This window comes from Scomber japonicus, chromosome 18 (genome assembly GCF_027409825.1).
Source record: "Scomber japonicus isolate fScoJap1 chromosome 18, fScoJap1.pri, whole genome shotgun sequence".
Lineage (NCBI taxonomy): Eukaryota > Metazoa > Chordata > Actinopteri > Scombriformes > Scombridae > Scomber > Scomber japonicus.
The window spans coordinates 10,370,587-10,385,562 of NC_070595.1; the positions used below are offsets into that span (position 1 = coordinate 10,370,587).

At 40.5% G+C, this 14,976-nt stretch overlaps 1 protein-coding gene across 1 annotated transcript in view; it reads right to left on the reverse strand.

Moving 5' to 3' along the window:
• The window catches only part of LOC128379210 (zinc finger CCCH domain-containing protein 7B-like), a 19,168-nt gene continuing 4,192 nt past the window's right edge, over positions 1 to 14,976 (reverse strand). The window contains exons 7-23 of the mRNA XM_053338854.1: positions 12,153 to 12,212; positions 11,881 to 11,935; positions 11,561 to 11,724; positions 10,134 to 10,722; positions 9,848 to 9,906; positions 9,664 to 9,757; positions 9,129 to 9,290; positions 7,893 to 8,104; positions 6,901 to 6,995; positions 6,626 to 6,804; positions 6,235 to 6,305; positions 5,451 to 5,977; positions 3,055 to 3,160; positions 2,751 to 2,859; positions 2,189 to 2,325; positions 1,930 to 2,099; positions 1 to 931 (exon numbers count right to left, since the gene is read on the reverse strand). Coding sequence (XP_053194829.1) covers positions 751 to 931; positions 1,930 to 2,099; positions 2,189 to 2,325; positions 2,751 to 2,859; positions 3,055 to 3,160; positions 5,451 to 5,977; positions 6,235 to 6,305; positions 6,626 to 6,804; positions 6,901 to 6,995; positions 7,893 to 8,104; positions 9,129 to 9,290; positions 9,664 to 9,757; positions 9,848 to 9,906; positions 10,134 to 10,722; positions 11,561 to 11,724; positions 11,881 to 11,935; positions 12,153 to 12,212 — 2,970 coding nt within the window. The 3' untranslated portion in view covers positions 1 to 750. The remainder of the gene's footprint in view (positions 932 to 1,929; positions 2,100 to 2,188; positions 2,326 to 2,750; positions 2,860 to 3,054; positions 3,161 to 5,450; positions 5,978 to 6,234; positions 6,306 to 6,625; positions 6,805 to 6,900; positions 6,996 to 7,892; positions 8,105 to 9,128; positions 9,291 to 9,663; positions 9,758 to 9,847; positions 9,907 to 10,133; positions 10,723 to 11,560; positions 11,725 to 11,880; positions 11,936 to 12,152; positions 12,213 to 14,976) is intronic.

Below are 14,976 nucleotides of genomic sequence, written 5' to 3' on the forward strand. Positions count from 1 at the left end.
AATCAGATCTGAACATGACCATTTTTATTTGTGCTTAATGGTGAAAAACTTGAGAAATCAGGTTGTGGAGAGTATTTAATGCATAGTTAAGGCTTTGATAAATCCTCTCTGAGATTAAAGCAAATATCTGGAAATATTCCATTTATCAGCATATGATTCAACTGAGATGCCCCATGTTTACAGTAGTTTTGTGACCTACGCAATGAAAGCACTTCAAAATACTCCCTGCTTGAACAGAAAATAAAACAACCTTTTGCAAAGATATGACATGGATAGCAGTATGTAAAGGCTGCAGGTAAGATTATGTATATGATATTAACCTATTATTAAAATATTCTGTGATGAATTGTATGTGTATATGTGTGTATAAGACTGCTGTGTTTTTTAGAGTGGCACCAACATGAGCCTAAGTTTCACAGCACTGCATTTTTTTTTTTTTACTGATGTTGATTTTTAGCTGAACAGACAAAGTTCCCATGAAAAAGTTCCATACACCATTATTAGAAAGAATTAAAAATATTTACCAATTTCAAGTACATGGTACATGGTATGTTTTGGAAAGGAAGAAGTGTTTCATATTTCAAATGATCTTTTGGTAAATTGAACAGATTGCTATTTCTCATTCTATTGCTATTGCTCACATCACTGGTTGGTTTTGGTTTTAGTTGTAAAAACTCTTAAGACACTGATAGTTTGACAGTCACAAAAATTGGCTCACAAAGTCTTTATCCATAAAAAAAAAGTATCTTCTTAGTCTTGAAGTAGAAAGTTGTACTTTCCAAAGTCAAATTCGTCAGGCATGATGAGCCTCTCTTCCCGGGCTTTGGCCAGCTTCTGTCGAAACAAATTTCGTCTCACGGTCCACTCCTGCAGCTCCTCGTGGCTGTGGGCGTAGTCACAGCTCATGCCATCAGGACAGGTGCCATCCAACCTGTCAATCATTAAGACGGACAGAGAGAAATCCAACTTTAATGTGAAAAATTCTATATTAAGATTTTCTAGTACAACAGTAGATATACACCTCTACAATGCAAAAAGACATTTGTTTGTCATTGGCTTTCTCATTTTTTCATCATGTGAAACTACACACGTTAGGTTAGGTTAGGTTACTTTATTGGTCTCCCTAGGAAGATGCAATACAAACATACAGGTAAAAAGACAGTAGTGGAACAAACACAAACTGACATTGGACGATCCTACGCATGTACCGCCATACATCCACCCCCCCCACCCCCCCACCCCCCCAACCCTCCATCAAAGCATTCACACAAGCATTCGCATCACATCACCTCACATCACCCTCTCCACATCACCATATCAACCTACCAAAACAATCATTCCGTCATAAATATAGGTTCAGTCACACATCCCAGCATTCCATCACAGACACTCATAGATCCATTCACTCGCATACATCCACACGCTATCTGGAGTCATGAATACACAATTTCATTTCCATACGCAAAACCATCACATACATTCATTTCTGGTTGTTAAGAAGCTTGATTGATACAGGAACAAAAGAATGTTTGTGCAGGCACAATCGATACAAAGGAAGTCTATGTCTCTTCCCAGAATTCAAAAGAGTATATTCACAGTTCAACACATGAGCACTGTCTGATAAAATGGCATTTGCCTGTCTAATAGTCGCCTGCTCAAACAGGTCCTGTGGATTAAGGGGGGGCGTTATTCCCATAATCTTGCCCGCAGTTCTAACTAGGTTTGAAATCTCAGATCTGGATTTAACTGTTAACTGACTTGTATCTTTCCTCATTCTACCGACTGTGGCAAAGCCTATGAGGTAAGCAAGTGTCAACAATGTTTTTGTAATTACTCTCAATTCATTGGTTATTTTTTTTTTGTGGGGGGGGGGGGGGGGGGTTTATGACTGAATTTACAGAAGGAAACTGTTCTTGGAAAGACTCTTACTTGGAGCAGAGTACAAAGCATGCACCAGGAAATCGGTAGCTCCACATTAAAGCCTCGTCTTCTCCCTCACAGCTGAACACACGGTCCTTGTGCTTCTCAGTGGAGATGTGCTGCTGCCACTGCCGCTCGCTGTTACTGTGCTTACCACACAGACGGCAGTAAAGGTCACTCTAAAATACAAAGCGAAAGCATCATGGTTATCTTGTTGCTTACAGATGCACTGTCAGGAAGCACAATTTCGATTAAAACGACTACCCACCATTGGTTCAGCATAATCAGTTGGCATGGCGATGTTTTTCTCTTCTGAGATGGTAGGGGAGGTCAAGGCTGCTTCAGATTGGCGTTTCTGGGTGGTTAATCTCAGCCACATTTCATACACCTGCTGAATGTCCCGTACTACAAGCATAGATAACAGTCTTATCACAATGAGGGGTGTTCAGTATGTCAGACAACAAATCAAGATCTAAAGCAAAGAACTGGGTGTGGTGCTCTTTAAATAAATGCTCATGCTCTTCCCTCCAGATATTTGCTCATTTAAGCAAAACTTCAAAACCAAATATGATGTGTACAGAGAGAAATAGCAATTACAAACACTGTAATAATGAAACATTTTTATGTCATAAGTCCAAAAGAAATCAAATCTAGCACCATCAACGGACCAATTCTCACTTTGTGAAGTTCTCTGGTTGGTTTAGTAGATATGCCACTATGCCACACTAATGTTAAATGCATGACACTGAAGATGAAATGGAGGGCTTTGTTATGGTAGGTGGGTTTTCCTGCAGTTTAAATGATTTAAAAGCACTATTTTAATAACTCACGGTCATTATTCTTCATGTACATCCACATCTCCTTCTCCTCATGGCTATGGGCAAAGGTGCAGTTCCCAATGTAGGTACATTTCTTTTTGTTTAAAATCTGGATACATACCTGTCAGGAGAAAACCAAATGCTGTTAAACACAGGTCACACATGCAGTACAAATGTGCAAGAGATACGATATTCAGCAACAACAGCAGATTGAATTTTTAAACATCAGACATGTTAAAAGAGAAATTCAAAAATGTAAGGGGAAAAAAAGTACTCTCTGTATTAAAGTGTATAAGAGCTGAGGAAGCAAACCTACATCGTACTGCACGGGGAAGTTTTTGGCATGTGGCAGCGGTCGGACCTGAACCCATTTACTTCTCTCCAAGGACTTCACCAGGAGTATCGGTCTGTCTTTAGCCCACCTGAAGATGAAAATACAAGAAGAGGACAGAAACACTGAGTGCACCAGTGATTTGTGTTCTGTGGTATCTGTTCTGCCCCTTTCCTGTGGCATCCTGTAACATGCCAACACATGTTTTCTTAGGTTAAAGTTTAAAAGCCAGGTATAGCTTATGGGCCAGAGGGGTTTTCTTAGGTTAAAGGTTAAAAGCCAGGTATAGTTAAAAGGGGCCAGAGGCTGTTTTTTCCTGACTGACCAATTGTTCAGAAGGTGGAATTTTTAGAGATAAGAAACTACAGTCAAGCCCGAAATTATTCATACCCCTGGCAAATTTTGACTTAAAGTTACTTTTATTCAACCAGCAAGTTGTTTTTTGACCGGAAGTGACACAGGCGTCTCCAAGAAGATAAAAAGACGATGTACAAAAGGCATCATTGTGGTAAAAAAAATATTTCAGTCAGCTTTTATTTACATTTGAACAAAAAGTGGCATATCCAAAAGGGGTATGAATAATTTCGGGCTTGACTGTATATATAGCGTTGTTAAAACTGGGGTAGGGAGGGAGAGAGACAACCATTTTATACTACGGTTCAACCAAACATCCACTAGCTCTGTTTCATTTGGTCCCGGGGGCAGACACCCTCCCTACATTTAAGAGTAGGCTTAAAACTTTCCTTTTGATAAAGCTTATAGTTAGGGCTCTTAGAGCTCTTAGTTTATGCTGCTATAGGCTTAGACTGCCGGGGGACTCCCATGATGCACTGAGCTCCTCTCTCCTCCTCCCTCTCTCTCTGAGAGAGCTTCTCTCCTCTCTCCTGCTTCTCTCCTCTATCCTTCCTTTCTCTCCTCTCAACCCCAACCGGTCGAGGCAGATGGCCGCCCACTCTGAGTCTGGTTCTGCCTGAGGTTTCTTCCTGTTAAAAGGCACTGTTGCCAAGTGCTTGCTCATGTGGGAATGTTGGGTCTCTTTAAAATTACAACCTGAAGAGTTCGGTTTAGAACCTGCTCTATGTATAAAGTGCCTTGAGATGACTTTGTTGTGATTTGGCGCTATACAAATAAATAAATTGATTGATTCATGGTATTAACACGTCTCCCATAACAGAGGAAAGGGGGGAAGAGGGCCTGAACGCTTGTTTTTGCTTGTGAGTGTAATGTGTTGCTTACTGACATGAATCTCAGGAAGAACAATTGTTATAGTGCTGTCACTAAAGCCAGGCAGTGACAAAGGACTTAAACCTGCATTAACTGATTCTTTAACTGAAGCTGTGAAAACAACCAGGACCTGATGATGTTTTCCAAACCCAGCAGTTACACGGCAACATTATCATTCATTTGGAGTTGTGATTCTGTCCATGCGATGAATCTAAGTCTAATATTCACTCTCCTTTAAGTTGTTTTTGTTCTGTCCTGAAGGAAATGTTAGAGTCTTTAGCTGCAAAACGCTCCACGATGATCACCAGCTACTCACTAAATGTGTGTGTCTGGCGTTTGGTATGTACGCTAATGTCAGATTACAGGAATTAATCATCTATTGATTAAAGCTCCAACTCAAAAGACACCAGTCAAAAATACAACCTCCACACAAATTCAATATTGAAATAATGAAGCTACAACATCTAGTGGAGAATGCTACATAGACCTTAAAATAAAAAGGATGGACCTGTAATTGATTTTTTTCCCCCAGGACCTCTGTATTCATTGCTTGGCCCATCTATTTATGATGGTTGGCTTTTTATTAATTGCAATGTATATTTATTGATTGCGCTTTCCATTATCATATATATATATATATTTATTATTGAAGGTTGGGTTTTACATTTATTTGCTGTAAATACTCATGATTTGATGTTTACTGGATCTGAATAAGGTGGGTGATGACGAAATAATGAGATTACAGGTACAAGTGGCTGAAATTAGATTTTGGTTGGTAGGGTGTCTGGGCTCATCCTTTATTTAGAGAGAAATACAGGATGTCAGACATCTGGAAAAGGATCTTAAGGTCGTTTGGGGGTCTGATAAAAATAACTCCTGGACACTTCTCTGTGGAGGAATCCTGGGAAGGCCTCACAGTCCTCAAAGAGAACTTTCTGTGCTGCCACTGTGACCCAGAGCAGGATAAAAGATGGAAATTGGACAGATGGAAAGATGAATATGGCTAACTGTGATTTACCAGTTTTATATGTAACTTTTTGTTTAAAGAAGGCTTTAAATTTTGTGCTCACACTTTGAGTATTTAGCTGATAATTTATTATTATTTTTGTGACTTGTACAGGAAGTATGCTAATATTCTGTATATTCTTGTTACTCACGTGTGTCTGGCCTTGGAGTTGCAGTATCTGAGGGTTTTGTCTGGCTCAATAATCTGGCCGTCCCGCCAGCACTGAATACAGACAAACTTCATCTTCAGGTTCGGACTCTTCCCAACTACTCCTCCTCCTTCTCCTGCTGCTGCTCCTCCTCCTCTTCCTGCTGCTGCTGCTCCTCCTACTCCTCCTGCTGCTGCTCCTGGTCCTCCTCTTGCTGCTGCTCCTCCTCCTCTTCCTGCTGCTGCTGCTCCTCCTCCTCTTCCTGCTGCTGCTGCTCCTCCTACTCCTCCTGCTGCTGCTGCTCCTGCTCCTCCTCTTCCTGCTGCTCCTCCTACTCCTCCTGCTCCTCCTCTTCCTGCTGCTCCTCCTCTTCCTGCTGCTCCTGCTACTCCTACTGCTGCTGCTGCTCCTGCTCCTCCTTTTCCTGCTGCTGCTGCTGCTCCTGTTCCTGCTGCTGCTGTACCTCCTGTTCCTCCTCCTGCTGCTACTCCCCCTCCACCTCCTTTTGGTTTACTTCCACCAGCAGACAACTGATAAGTAGATAAGAGTGATAGACATTCATTCTTCATCTTTCACGTTTCATATGCCAAAATCAACTATGTAACAATCTCAAAACCAGGTTTACTTAACTTAAAAAAAACTATGTTAGGTAATTATCAATAGATGATAATAACAACAATAATAATAATAATAATAATGATAATAAAATATGTATCCATATACACACTTGGAAAATGGAATTACACATGAACACACACATTGCAAAAAGATAAAAATCATTTCTTACTCTATTCACTTTCTGTTTCAACGCGTTCTCGTGATTAGTTGATACTTTCACAATCTCATCAGAAGTGATACCTGTAAAACACACACACACACACACACACACACACACACACACACACACACACATTTTGAGAAAAACATTAAAAATGGTACTGTGATCTACAACCTTACCTATAAAAATGTTTAATTTTACAACCCTGACTCTCAGTGGTTTAAATATTGTCTTTTAATTCTGATCAACAGAAAAACCGAAGTCCTAATGTCCATAAACACTGGACATTTTGCCATCTCACCACCATCTAAAACCAGCACTACTTCACTGTTATACTTTTTTATTTTATTTAAGAGAACAAATCAAATTCAACCACTCTTTCCACTGCACACGTCTCTACCTGTGTCTAGCTGCACCCTCCAGGTTTTGAGTTCGACGACAGAGTGGGCATAGGCGCAGCTGTCTTCTCTCTGGCAACCGTACCGGATAGCATGGCGGCACAAATCAAATTGGCACAGGACACTCAGCGGGCGGATCTTTCTGAAGCTCACACTGGACTTCACCACGAAGGCTAAGCACCTGACAGACACAGGTGAGAAAATCAAAGTGTGTTGAAAGAGTGAACACAAGTGGATGAGGACACCAGGTGACATGTAGTGCTTTAAACATACTCACTTATTGGCATCGAAGGAGTGGCGCGCATTCGAGCAGACAGTGGGATTGTCTTTGCAGCGCTCACTGATGACCTTCGGTTGACCGTCGAAGCATGTCTAGAAAAATAGAAGGTAGAAGTTGAAACCAAAAGGGGAAAAAGGACCAATAACAGAAAAGAAAAAAAACAGACATTTGCAGAGGATGACTGTCTTCACAAATTAATGTTAATAGATAAATACAATATAGTATAGTTGTATACCTATTCCACGCCGGCTATTAAATAAAAAGAAATGTGGATTTACAGAAAAATAAACAGAAACATAATAAACAAAGATACACAGACGTACACATAAGTAGAAATAGAAAGATACATAAATGAATAAAAATAGAAATGTAGATACATGGGTGTAAATAACAAATAAATAAAATGTGTAAATGAATGACATGTATTTATTCCTCACAGCTTTTGTTAATTCATTCTTTTATTATCTGGAACCTTTATACCAGCATTTATGTATGAATGTATGTATTAATTAGTCACTTAGAATCCTCCATAAAAAAGGCCATAAAGGGATTTACTTAATGCAAAAAAGGTTAAACAGCATCTGTATGGTTCCCCTCACTCTTTTACAATATTACTGAGTAGAAACTCTACATATGACTGTTATTATTACTGAATAAAGTTGTATTTTGTCGCTGTCCTGTGCAAACCTTGTACAGTATGTCCAAAATCGTTCATTTTTAGTCAATGAAAAACTGAAAAACACCTCCTTTCATTGGTTAAATATTTGTAAAACGTAAAGGATGACCAATAGCATTGACTTATGAAGAAAGAAAGAAAAAAAAGAGATGAAATATGGAGATTTCTGCCCAACAGCAACAATATTTAGTCTGGTTTAGTTTTTTTGAATGTGTAATTATTGTACACCTTCATTTTCAATAGAACAGAGTATGTTAAATGTTTGTAAAATGATAATAATATAAATATGATAAGTGGTGGTGTCAGTACTAACCTGACAGACGAACAGGAACATGCCCCTGTGTTCCTCCACAAGTCGTATGATGCTGGTTACCGGATCCAGTTTGACTGCTGCCGGTTGAAACAGCAGCTCTCTGACCAGCGAGCCCTTTCTCTCTTCTGTCCAAACGTCAATCTCCAGCTGGTTGAAGGCAAAGTTGCATTTCTCTCCATACTTACACGTGCCTTCCATAGAATTTGTCAGCTCTAGAAATGTAAGAAAATGTTATGTGTTGACTGTTTATCATGTTTCACTCAGAAAGACATGATGTGGAAGTTAGACTTGAAACGCTATTTCATCTGGACTTTAATTAGCATGCTAATATGCTGATGTTAAGAAGGTATAATGTTAAATATTTTAGTGTGAGGATACTAAAATTTGCTCAGTAGCACTAAACACAAAATGCAGTGTCATATGTTTTGTAGGCATTTGGCCATAAACCAAAATACTGTTAAACTGACTTAGTGCGGGTGTTTTCAAAAAATGGAAAGATGGAAAGCTAGAAGATCACCAAGGTCAATAGGAATTACAGACACCTTAGATTTTTGTACCCAATTTCATGGCAATCATCTAATAATATGGTATTTGGATTAAATTGGTTTACAGATGAACAGAGTTGTTTGTGTTAAACTACAGTGTATGAAAAGAGCTATACATATAAAGTTTGATTGATATAACACAGTAGTAACACGTGTTTATACTCCTCAAACCATATCCACAAACGTGTTGTTTTCCTAACTAGGTATTGTACTAGCAACTGTAACATTTCAAACGATCCCCAGCCCAATGTGAAGTAACTGTGTGGGAAGTTCTCCATTTTGCAGCCTGTCAACAAATAATTGACTACGATTTCCCTTTCGACGTCAGACCAACAGTCTTGTCAGGCCATAAATTTTACAACACGATATGTTAGACATTAACCTTCAGTGTGACATCTTGAAACGTTAACCCCTTGACTTACATTCCAAAGGCAATAAATTAGCATGCTAAAAACTACAAAATATCCATAAATGTTTATGTCCATGAACAAGCAACAACAACTGCTGACATTACTTCAAACCATCACATGGTTGACAGCAAGCAGTAAGAGTAGGAACACTGTGATTCAACAAAACAGAACTCCCTATGTTGTCATGATACATACAAGTTACTAATCCTACAATAATGAGCAATGACTGATACATCACAACAGATTCTGATGGCAGTCAACAATGATTTTGAGATCCTTACCTTTACAAATTAAATATGGTCCAATAAAGGATTTCCAGCAAGGAAGCGGTCGCACTCTGGTCCACTGTGAAAAAAAGCCAGTCCTTCGTCTGCATAACAGAATGTCTTTTTCACAACTGTGGACCAGATCTGGCTTGTGAACATAACTATATATCCCTTTACCTGAACACAAAAAGTGGAAGGAGAAGAATTTTATTTTAAATTCTTTACATTTCTGAAAATCAGCAAATGAACACAATGAGTTTTTTGTTTTCTTTTCTTTCATTAACATAATCTGTATTCATCTTTGCACTTTGATCGACCCTTGACCTTTTAAAGGACTTCACACATTTGCTTGTCTTCATAAAGCAATTCAAACCACAAGTTGCTTTTAGGATCTGCTCACAGCAGGGCAGATCAAGTAGCATTAAACTGTCTGGATAGTAAATCATCACCAGCTGAAAAGCAGTGGGATGAGTATGATGACTTATTACACTACAGCTACTGTAGCTGCACCTTGCTGAACATTTGAAACAGGGCTGGAGTACTAACATACCTTCTCGAGGGAAACAGGCAGAACAGGCAGGCATGAACTCGTGGGTGTGGGCCAGAGAGTTGGAGCTTGCAGGTGAAGCTTGGTCACTCATCTCCTTTATTGCCATGGTAAGAATAAGATTTCAGTTAATGCCAACAAAACAGACAAAAACAGCTGATAACACAATCCAGACAATAGGTCTTACTTGGTAGATGTTAGGAGATCGGATTCCTGGAGTGACAGCATTATAAGAGCCTGGAACACCTGAGGAGCACAAGAGCATGCATGAATATGGTCTTTCAAATAAGGGACAAAACAGACATATAGATGGGTAATGAAATGCTCAAAGTGTTTACTTTCTTAAAAGTTGACAAGAAACATACACTATATTAAAAGGTCTATCTAATTTTAGCTGTTATGACATCTGAGCTAAATGAACAGGCGCCCTGCTTTGCTAATGATATATTGAGTTACCAATAAATTATAATCACCAGTGGAGCTGAAATTGGAAAGTGGGTCTAGGCCCATTCCCTCTATGGAGACTGCTGGCACCCTTCCTTCCATGAAGTGAAACGAATCCAAGGCATTGAGGGTGTCAAGCTGGTCCACAGCATTCACACCCATTTTAGAGACATAACCACTCTGACCACTTGGATCTGAGATGGTGTCAATGGAATCTAGCTCATCAAGCAAATCATCAAGAGACTTTTCCTCAGTGTCTAGGTATGTTTTGGACTCATTAACGTCCCTCACAGTATCAACACATGGCACTGCATCCAACAAGTCATCCAAAGATTCAAGATCATCCAGAGCATCCAGAGCATCCAGCGCCGTGGAGGTCAGACCTAGGTTCGGAGCACCTGTGACTCCAGAAGAGAAGTTATCTAAGGCATCCAGCCCCTGCACGGGTGAGATGTCACCCAGGGCATCCAGTTCGCTGTCCAAACCACTTGTGAGCGTATCCAGGCAGTTAAGTGTGCTGACGGCTGAAGTGAAGAAGGCTGGGGGTAGCTGGGGTGTTGGGGCCGGCAGGGTGGGCAGGGCTGAAGGGACGGTGCTGCTGGGGACAGAGAATGCAGCCTGGATGTGGACATGGAGAAAGAATAATGAGAATTTACAACTACATTAAAAAAAAAGATACTCCCTTGACATATGATTGATTTGATGATATGATTGATCCCTTGCCAGACATGATGAGCCTATGAATGAGGCTTTTGGTATGTGGTTAATTACACATGACACAGCCTCTATGCTGACATTCATTTTGCTTCTTTTGAGCAACTAGTACAATAAATATGTATATTCCTAGGAGACATTTGATTATTTACAGCTCAGAACCTTTGACCTGTTACTCCTCTTTCCCTTGTGTACCCCCCTTCACCTTTAGGCTCCATCCATAAATGTAATCCAGATGAAAACCAGACCACAAGTATCATCTATGAGTTGATGAGTTTTGGACTGACATAACAGAATCTACTCAGCCTTAAACATCCACCTCACTGGTCTGAAGTAAGACTGTAAGATTAAAGCTGAATTTGAGTTCTTTATTTAAATGACAAGTGCACACTGAGTTTCATGACTTCCATTTTTGCCAATGCTGTTTTTGTGTTCTGTGTTTGATTTTCAGTCACTAGCAGATGTTGAAATATCACATACTGGATCTTTACCATTTTGAGAATATTTCTAAATCTGTATTTTCACTGCATCACCACAACATAATGATCTAAAGCAAAATTCAAGTCTTGACAAACTGATTTTAATGCTCTGAAATAAACAGAAAAGTGTACAACATGTGTAATTCCCAAACTTTTCAACGCTTTTTCCGATCTTCAAATTTAGTTAACTAACCCTAAACCCAGGAAACCTTCATCCAGTATTGGTGGTCTGTACAGACAAACGCAGCACAAAGTGACTTTACCTCAGCTGGCTCGTGCTCATTAGGGAGGCAGTCGAGAAGGCTGTCCAAGTCATCTCCGATCAACTCGGAGTCCTCAAAAGTGTCAAGTACTGAGGCGACAGCAGGCTGGTGGCAGTTAGGAGTTATGGCAGGACGGAAGTAAGGAGGCATGTTGGTAAAGCTGACTGAAGACAAACATGAGGGAAGAAAACAACTCATTTATGTAGATCTTGATTCTGTTTTCAAGAACTTAACCATGAAAAGAGACGTGGAGCACACACGTGATGCTTGTTTTGTTCATGCGATACACTTCTGATGTAGTGACAGTCAAGGATTCTCACCTGGTGCGATGCCAACTAAAGGATTTATACCATTTCCTACATTAGCACCAGCCACCTGGAAATGAGAGGAGAAGAAGCATTATATTACTATCAAGCACAAATTAAATTAAGGCCTGAAGAGAATCAGAGAATATATGAGGATGTGAGTGAAGGCAAATCAATACAGTAGTTTCAAATCTGTTTGTTGGTGTATATTGCGATTTGGAACATTGTAGGAAATATACTTTTTTAAATAATTTGATTGTGAATGACAGAGACAATGTAGAACTTGCCTGGATGGTTTCAGCAGCTATGTTTCCATTTGCAGAGCCTCTTACAGTAAGTCCACCTTCCTGAAAAAGACAAGTTAACACAGTGTACATGAGAGAAAGAAAAAAAGCAGGTGGTGTTACTTAACACTAAGGACTGAATAAGGACAAATCTGCATCATGTCTGCATTGGCCAATATGATGATACATATTGTTCTGATGGACTGCAAAATATAACACAAATGTTAATCTGGGCACTGCTACTGTTCCTATTGGTTTATTATTAAACCTTTATTTAACCAGGCAACTCAATTAAGAACAGGTTCTTATTTTCAATGATGGCCTGACAAGAAGCACCAGCTTCTTGAGGGGGAGGGGGATGGGGGGGCTGTGAAAGGAAGGGTTGGTTAGAGGGGCAAACAGTACCCAAGTACAACTGTACAGACACATACAACAAAAAGTGGCGACACACTAGGAATACAAGGGAGGTACAATGTGACGACATGGTATGCAGAGGACGAGGTCATAACTTAAGCCACAAACATAAAACACTAGCCACAACAATAAGAAGAGACAATAAGAACAGAGATGCAGATACAAATGATCACAATATATTAAAAAGCTTAATAACAGGGGATTAATATTAATTAATAACATCACATAAATTAAGGATATAGGCCAGAGCCAGACATCAGCCGGGATGGGTGTACATACAGGCAGGGGAGGTGGGAGACTGAGAGAAATGGTTAGGCTGTGGGAAAGCAGTTGCATAGATCTGTGAAAAGGTGTGTGATGGCCTCTTTGAAGGCTGAGATGGAAACAAATGTGTCCAATTTGAGGTATTTTTGTAGTGCATTCCAATCAGATGCAGCGGCTGACTGGAATGATGAGAGACAAATTGTGGATCTGGATTTAGGGGTTGTTAGCAGAATGTGAAGAGAGGACCGGGTGCTATATGTGACAGGGAGTCGATGCAGCAGGTGAGTCAGGTGTGTGTGGGGGGGGGGGGTCTGTTGTAGAATGGTCTTGTAGATAAGAGTGAGCCAGTGTGAAGTGAGGGCCAACCTACCAGAGAGTAAAGACTGCAGTGGTGAGTGTGGAAAGGGGCATTAGCGGCAAAGTGAATAGCTGAGTGATAGAGCGTGTCCAGTTTGGCAAGATTACCCCTACAGGCGGTTCTGTAGATGGTGTCACCAAAATCAAATGTGGGGAGAATGGTCATTTTGATGAGAGTAAGTCTAGCAGAAGAAGTAAAGGTGTGACGATGTCGGTAAAAGAAACCAAGTTTGGACCGAACCTTAGACTGTAAATAAGAGATGTGGTGTGAAAAGCAAAGTGTAGTGTCTAAACCAGATGCTCAGGTATTTATAGATGGAAACGTGTTCCAACACAGCACCCTCGCAGGCGGAGATGTTTAATGGGGGTGGACAGGGAGTGCCCTTCCGATGAAACCACAGGGTTTTTGTCTTGGATGTGTTGAGTGACAATTTCAACTGCTAGAAGGCATGTTGTTCCTGGAGAAAGCTATCCTGGAGCGAGGAGTGGACAGAGGAGGGGGATGGACCAGAAGTGTAGAGGATTGTGTCATCAGCGTAAAAGGTGAATGAGTGAGTTGCCAGCAGCTAGAGGAATGTTATTAATGTAGATGGAAAACAGTGTTGGACCAAGTATAGAGCCTTGGGGAACCCCCTTTGGTGACTGGGAGGGGGGTGAGAGAATGAATTATCAAACCTTACACATTGCACCCGGTCGGAGAGATAGTGAGAGAACCAAGCCAGTGGGTGATCTGTGACCCCAATACTACGCAGCCTACTGATGAGGATGGAGTGGTCAATGGTGTCAAGGGCTTTGGCAAGGTCAATGAATATGGCGGCAAAGTGTTGTTTAGTGTCTAGGGCAGAGGCAATGTCATTTAACACCTTTAATGTGGCTGTTGTACACCCATAACCAGCACGAAAACCAGACTGTACACCAGATAGGACACCAGAAACATTAAGATAGTCTGTGAGCTGTTTGGCCAAAGTATTTGAGAAGCTGGTGAACAAACAGGGCAGGATGGAGATAGGTCTGTAGGTATTTGTGTCAGACTGCTCACCACCATTTAACCATTCACAAGTACTGTCTTGTGGCTTGAGTTAGTAAGACTACTATGCTGCCTCCTGCCTATCAACTGTTGTCAGGTTTGTTAAGGATTTACACAAATGTAGTAGCGCACCAGTGGTGAGCAAGAATTAGAACCACCTTCCAGTGTCTTCTTAACGTTGGTTCCTTTCTTGAGAGATCCAAATTAGCACTACCAACACATTGGAGATTAATTCGTATGGGCCTAAAGGGCCTTAGTTGAAGATTTGGATGATTATAAATTCAAGAGATGAGAAGTGTCTTTCAGGAGATCAAAAATGATCAACTTGGATTTATTCAGCACAAAAGCAAAGTACGAAAAACAGAATCCACCAAAGATCTCCACTGGAAATTCAAACCCGGTCCACTCACTCCTCTCCCCAAAGAGAGAGCACTTATTGTCCTGTCAGCTATCTGCACACGCCATGCATATATTGTTTAAAAGCATTTCATTGGATATGTGGCACATGCAAACATAATACTCAAATGTAAGGATGCTATCATAACTAGCTAATGTGGCTGTTCAAATAGTGTCTGACCTATTTTAAACAAAGCTCCCCTGTATCCTGTATCCTGTCTCCTGGAAAGCCCTGATTAGCCCCTCATTAGCAGCAGTTCTAATTGATAGTGGTCAAACACAGGTCAGAATAGCTGCACATCAAATTGACAGTGTCTAAAACAAGTCAGCATACAAAAGTGTCTAACAGCAGTTCTTCAACTAGTGGGT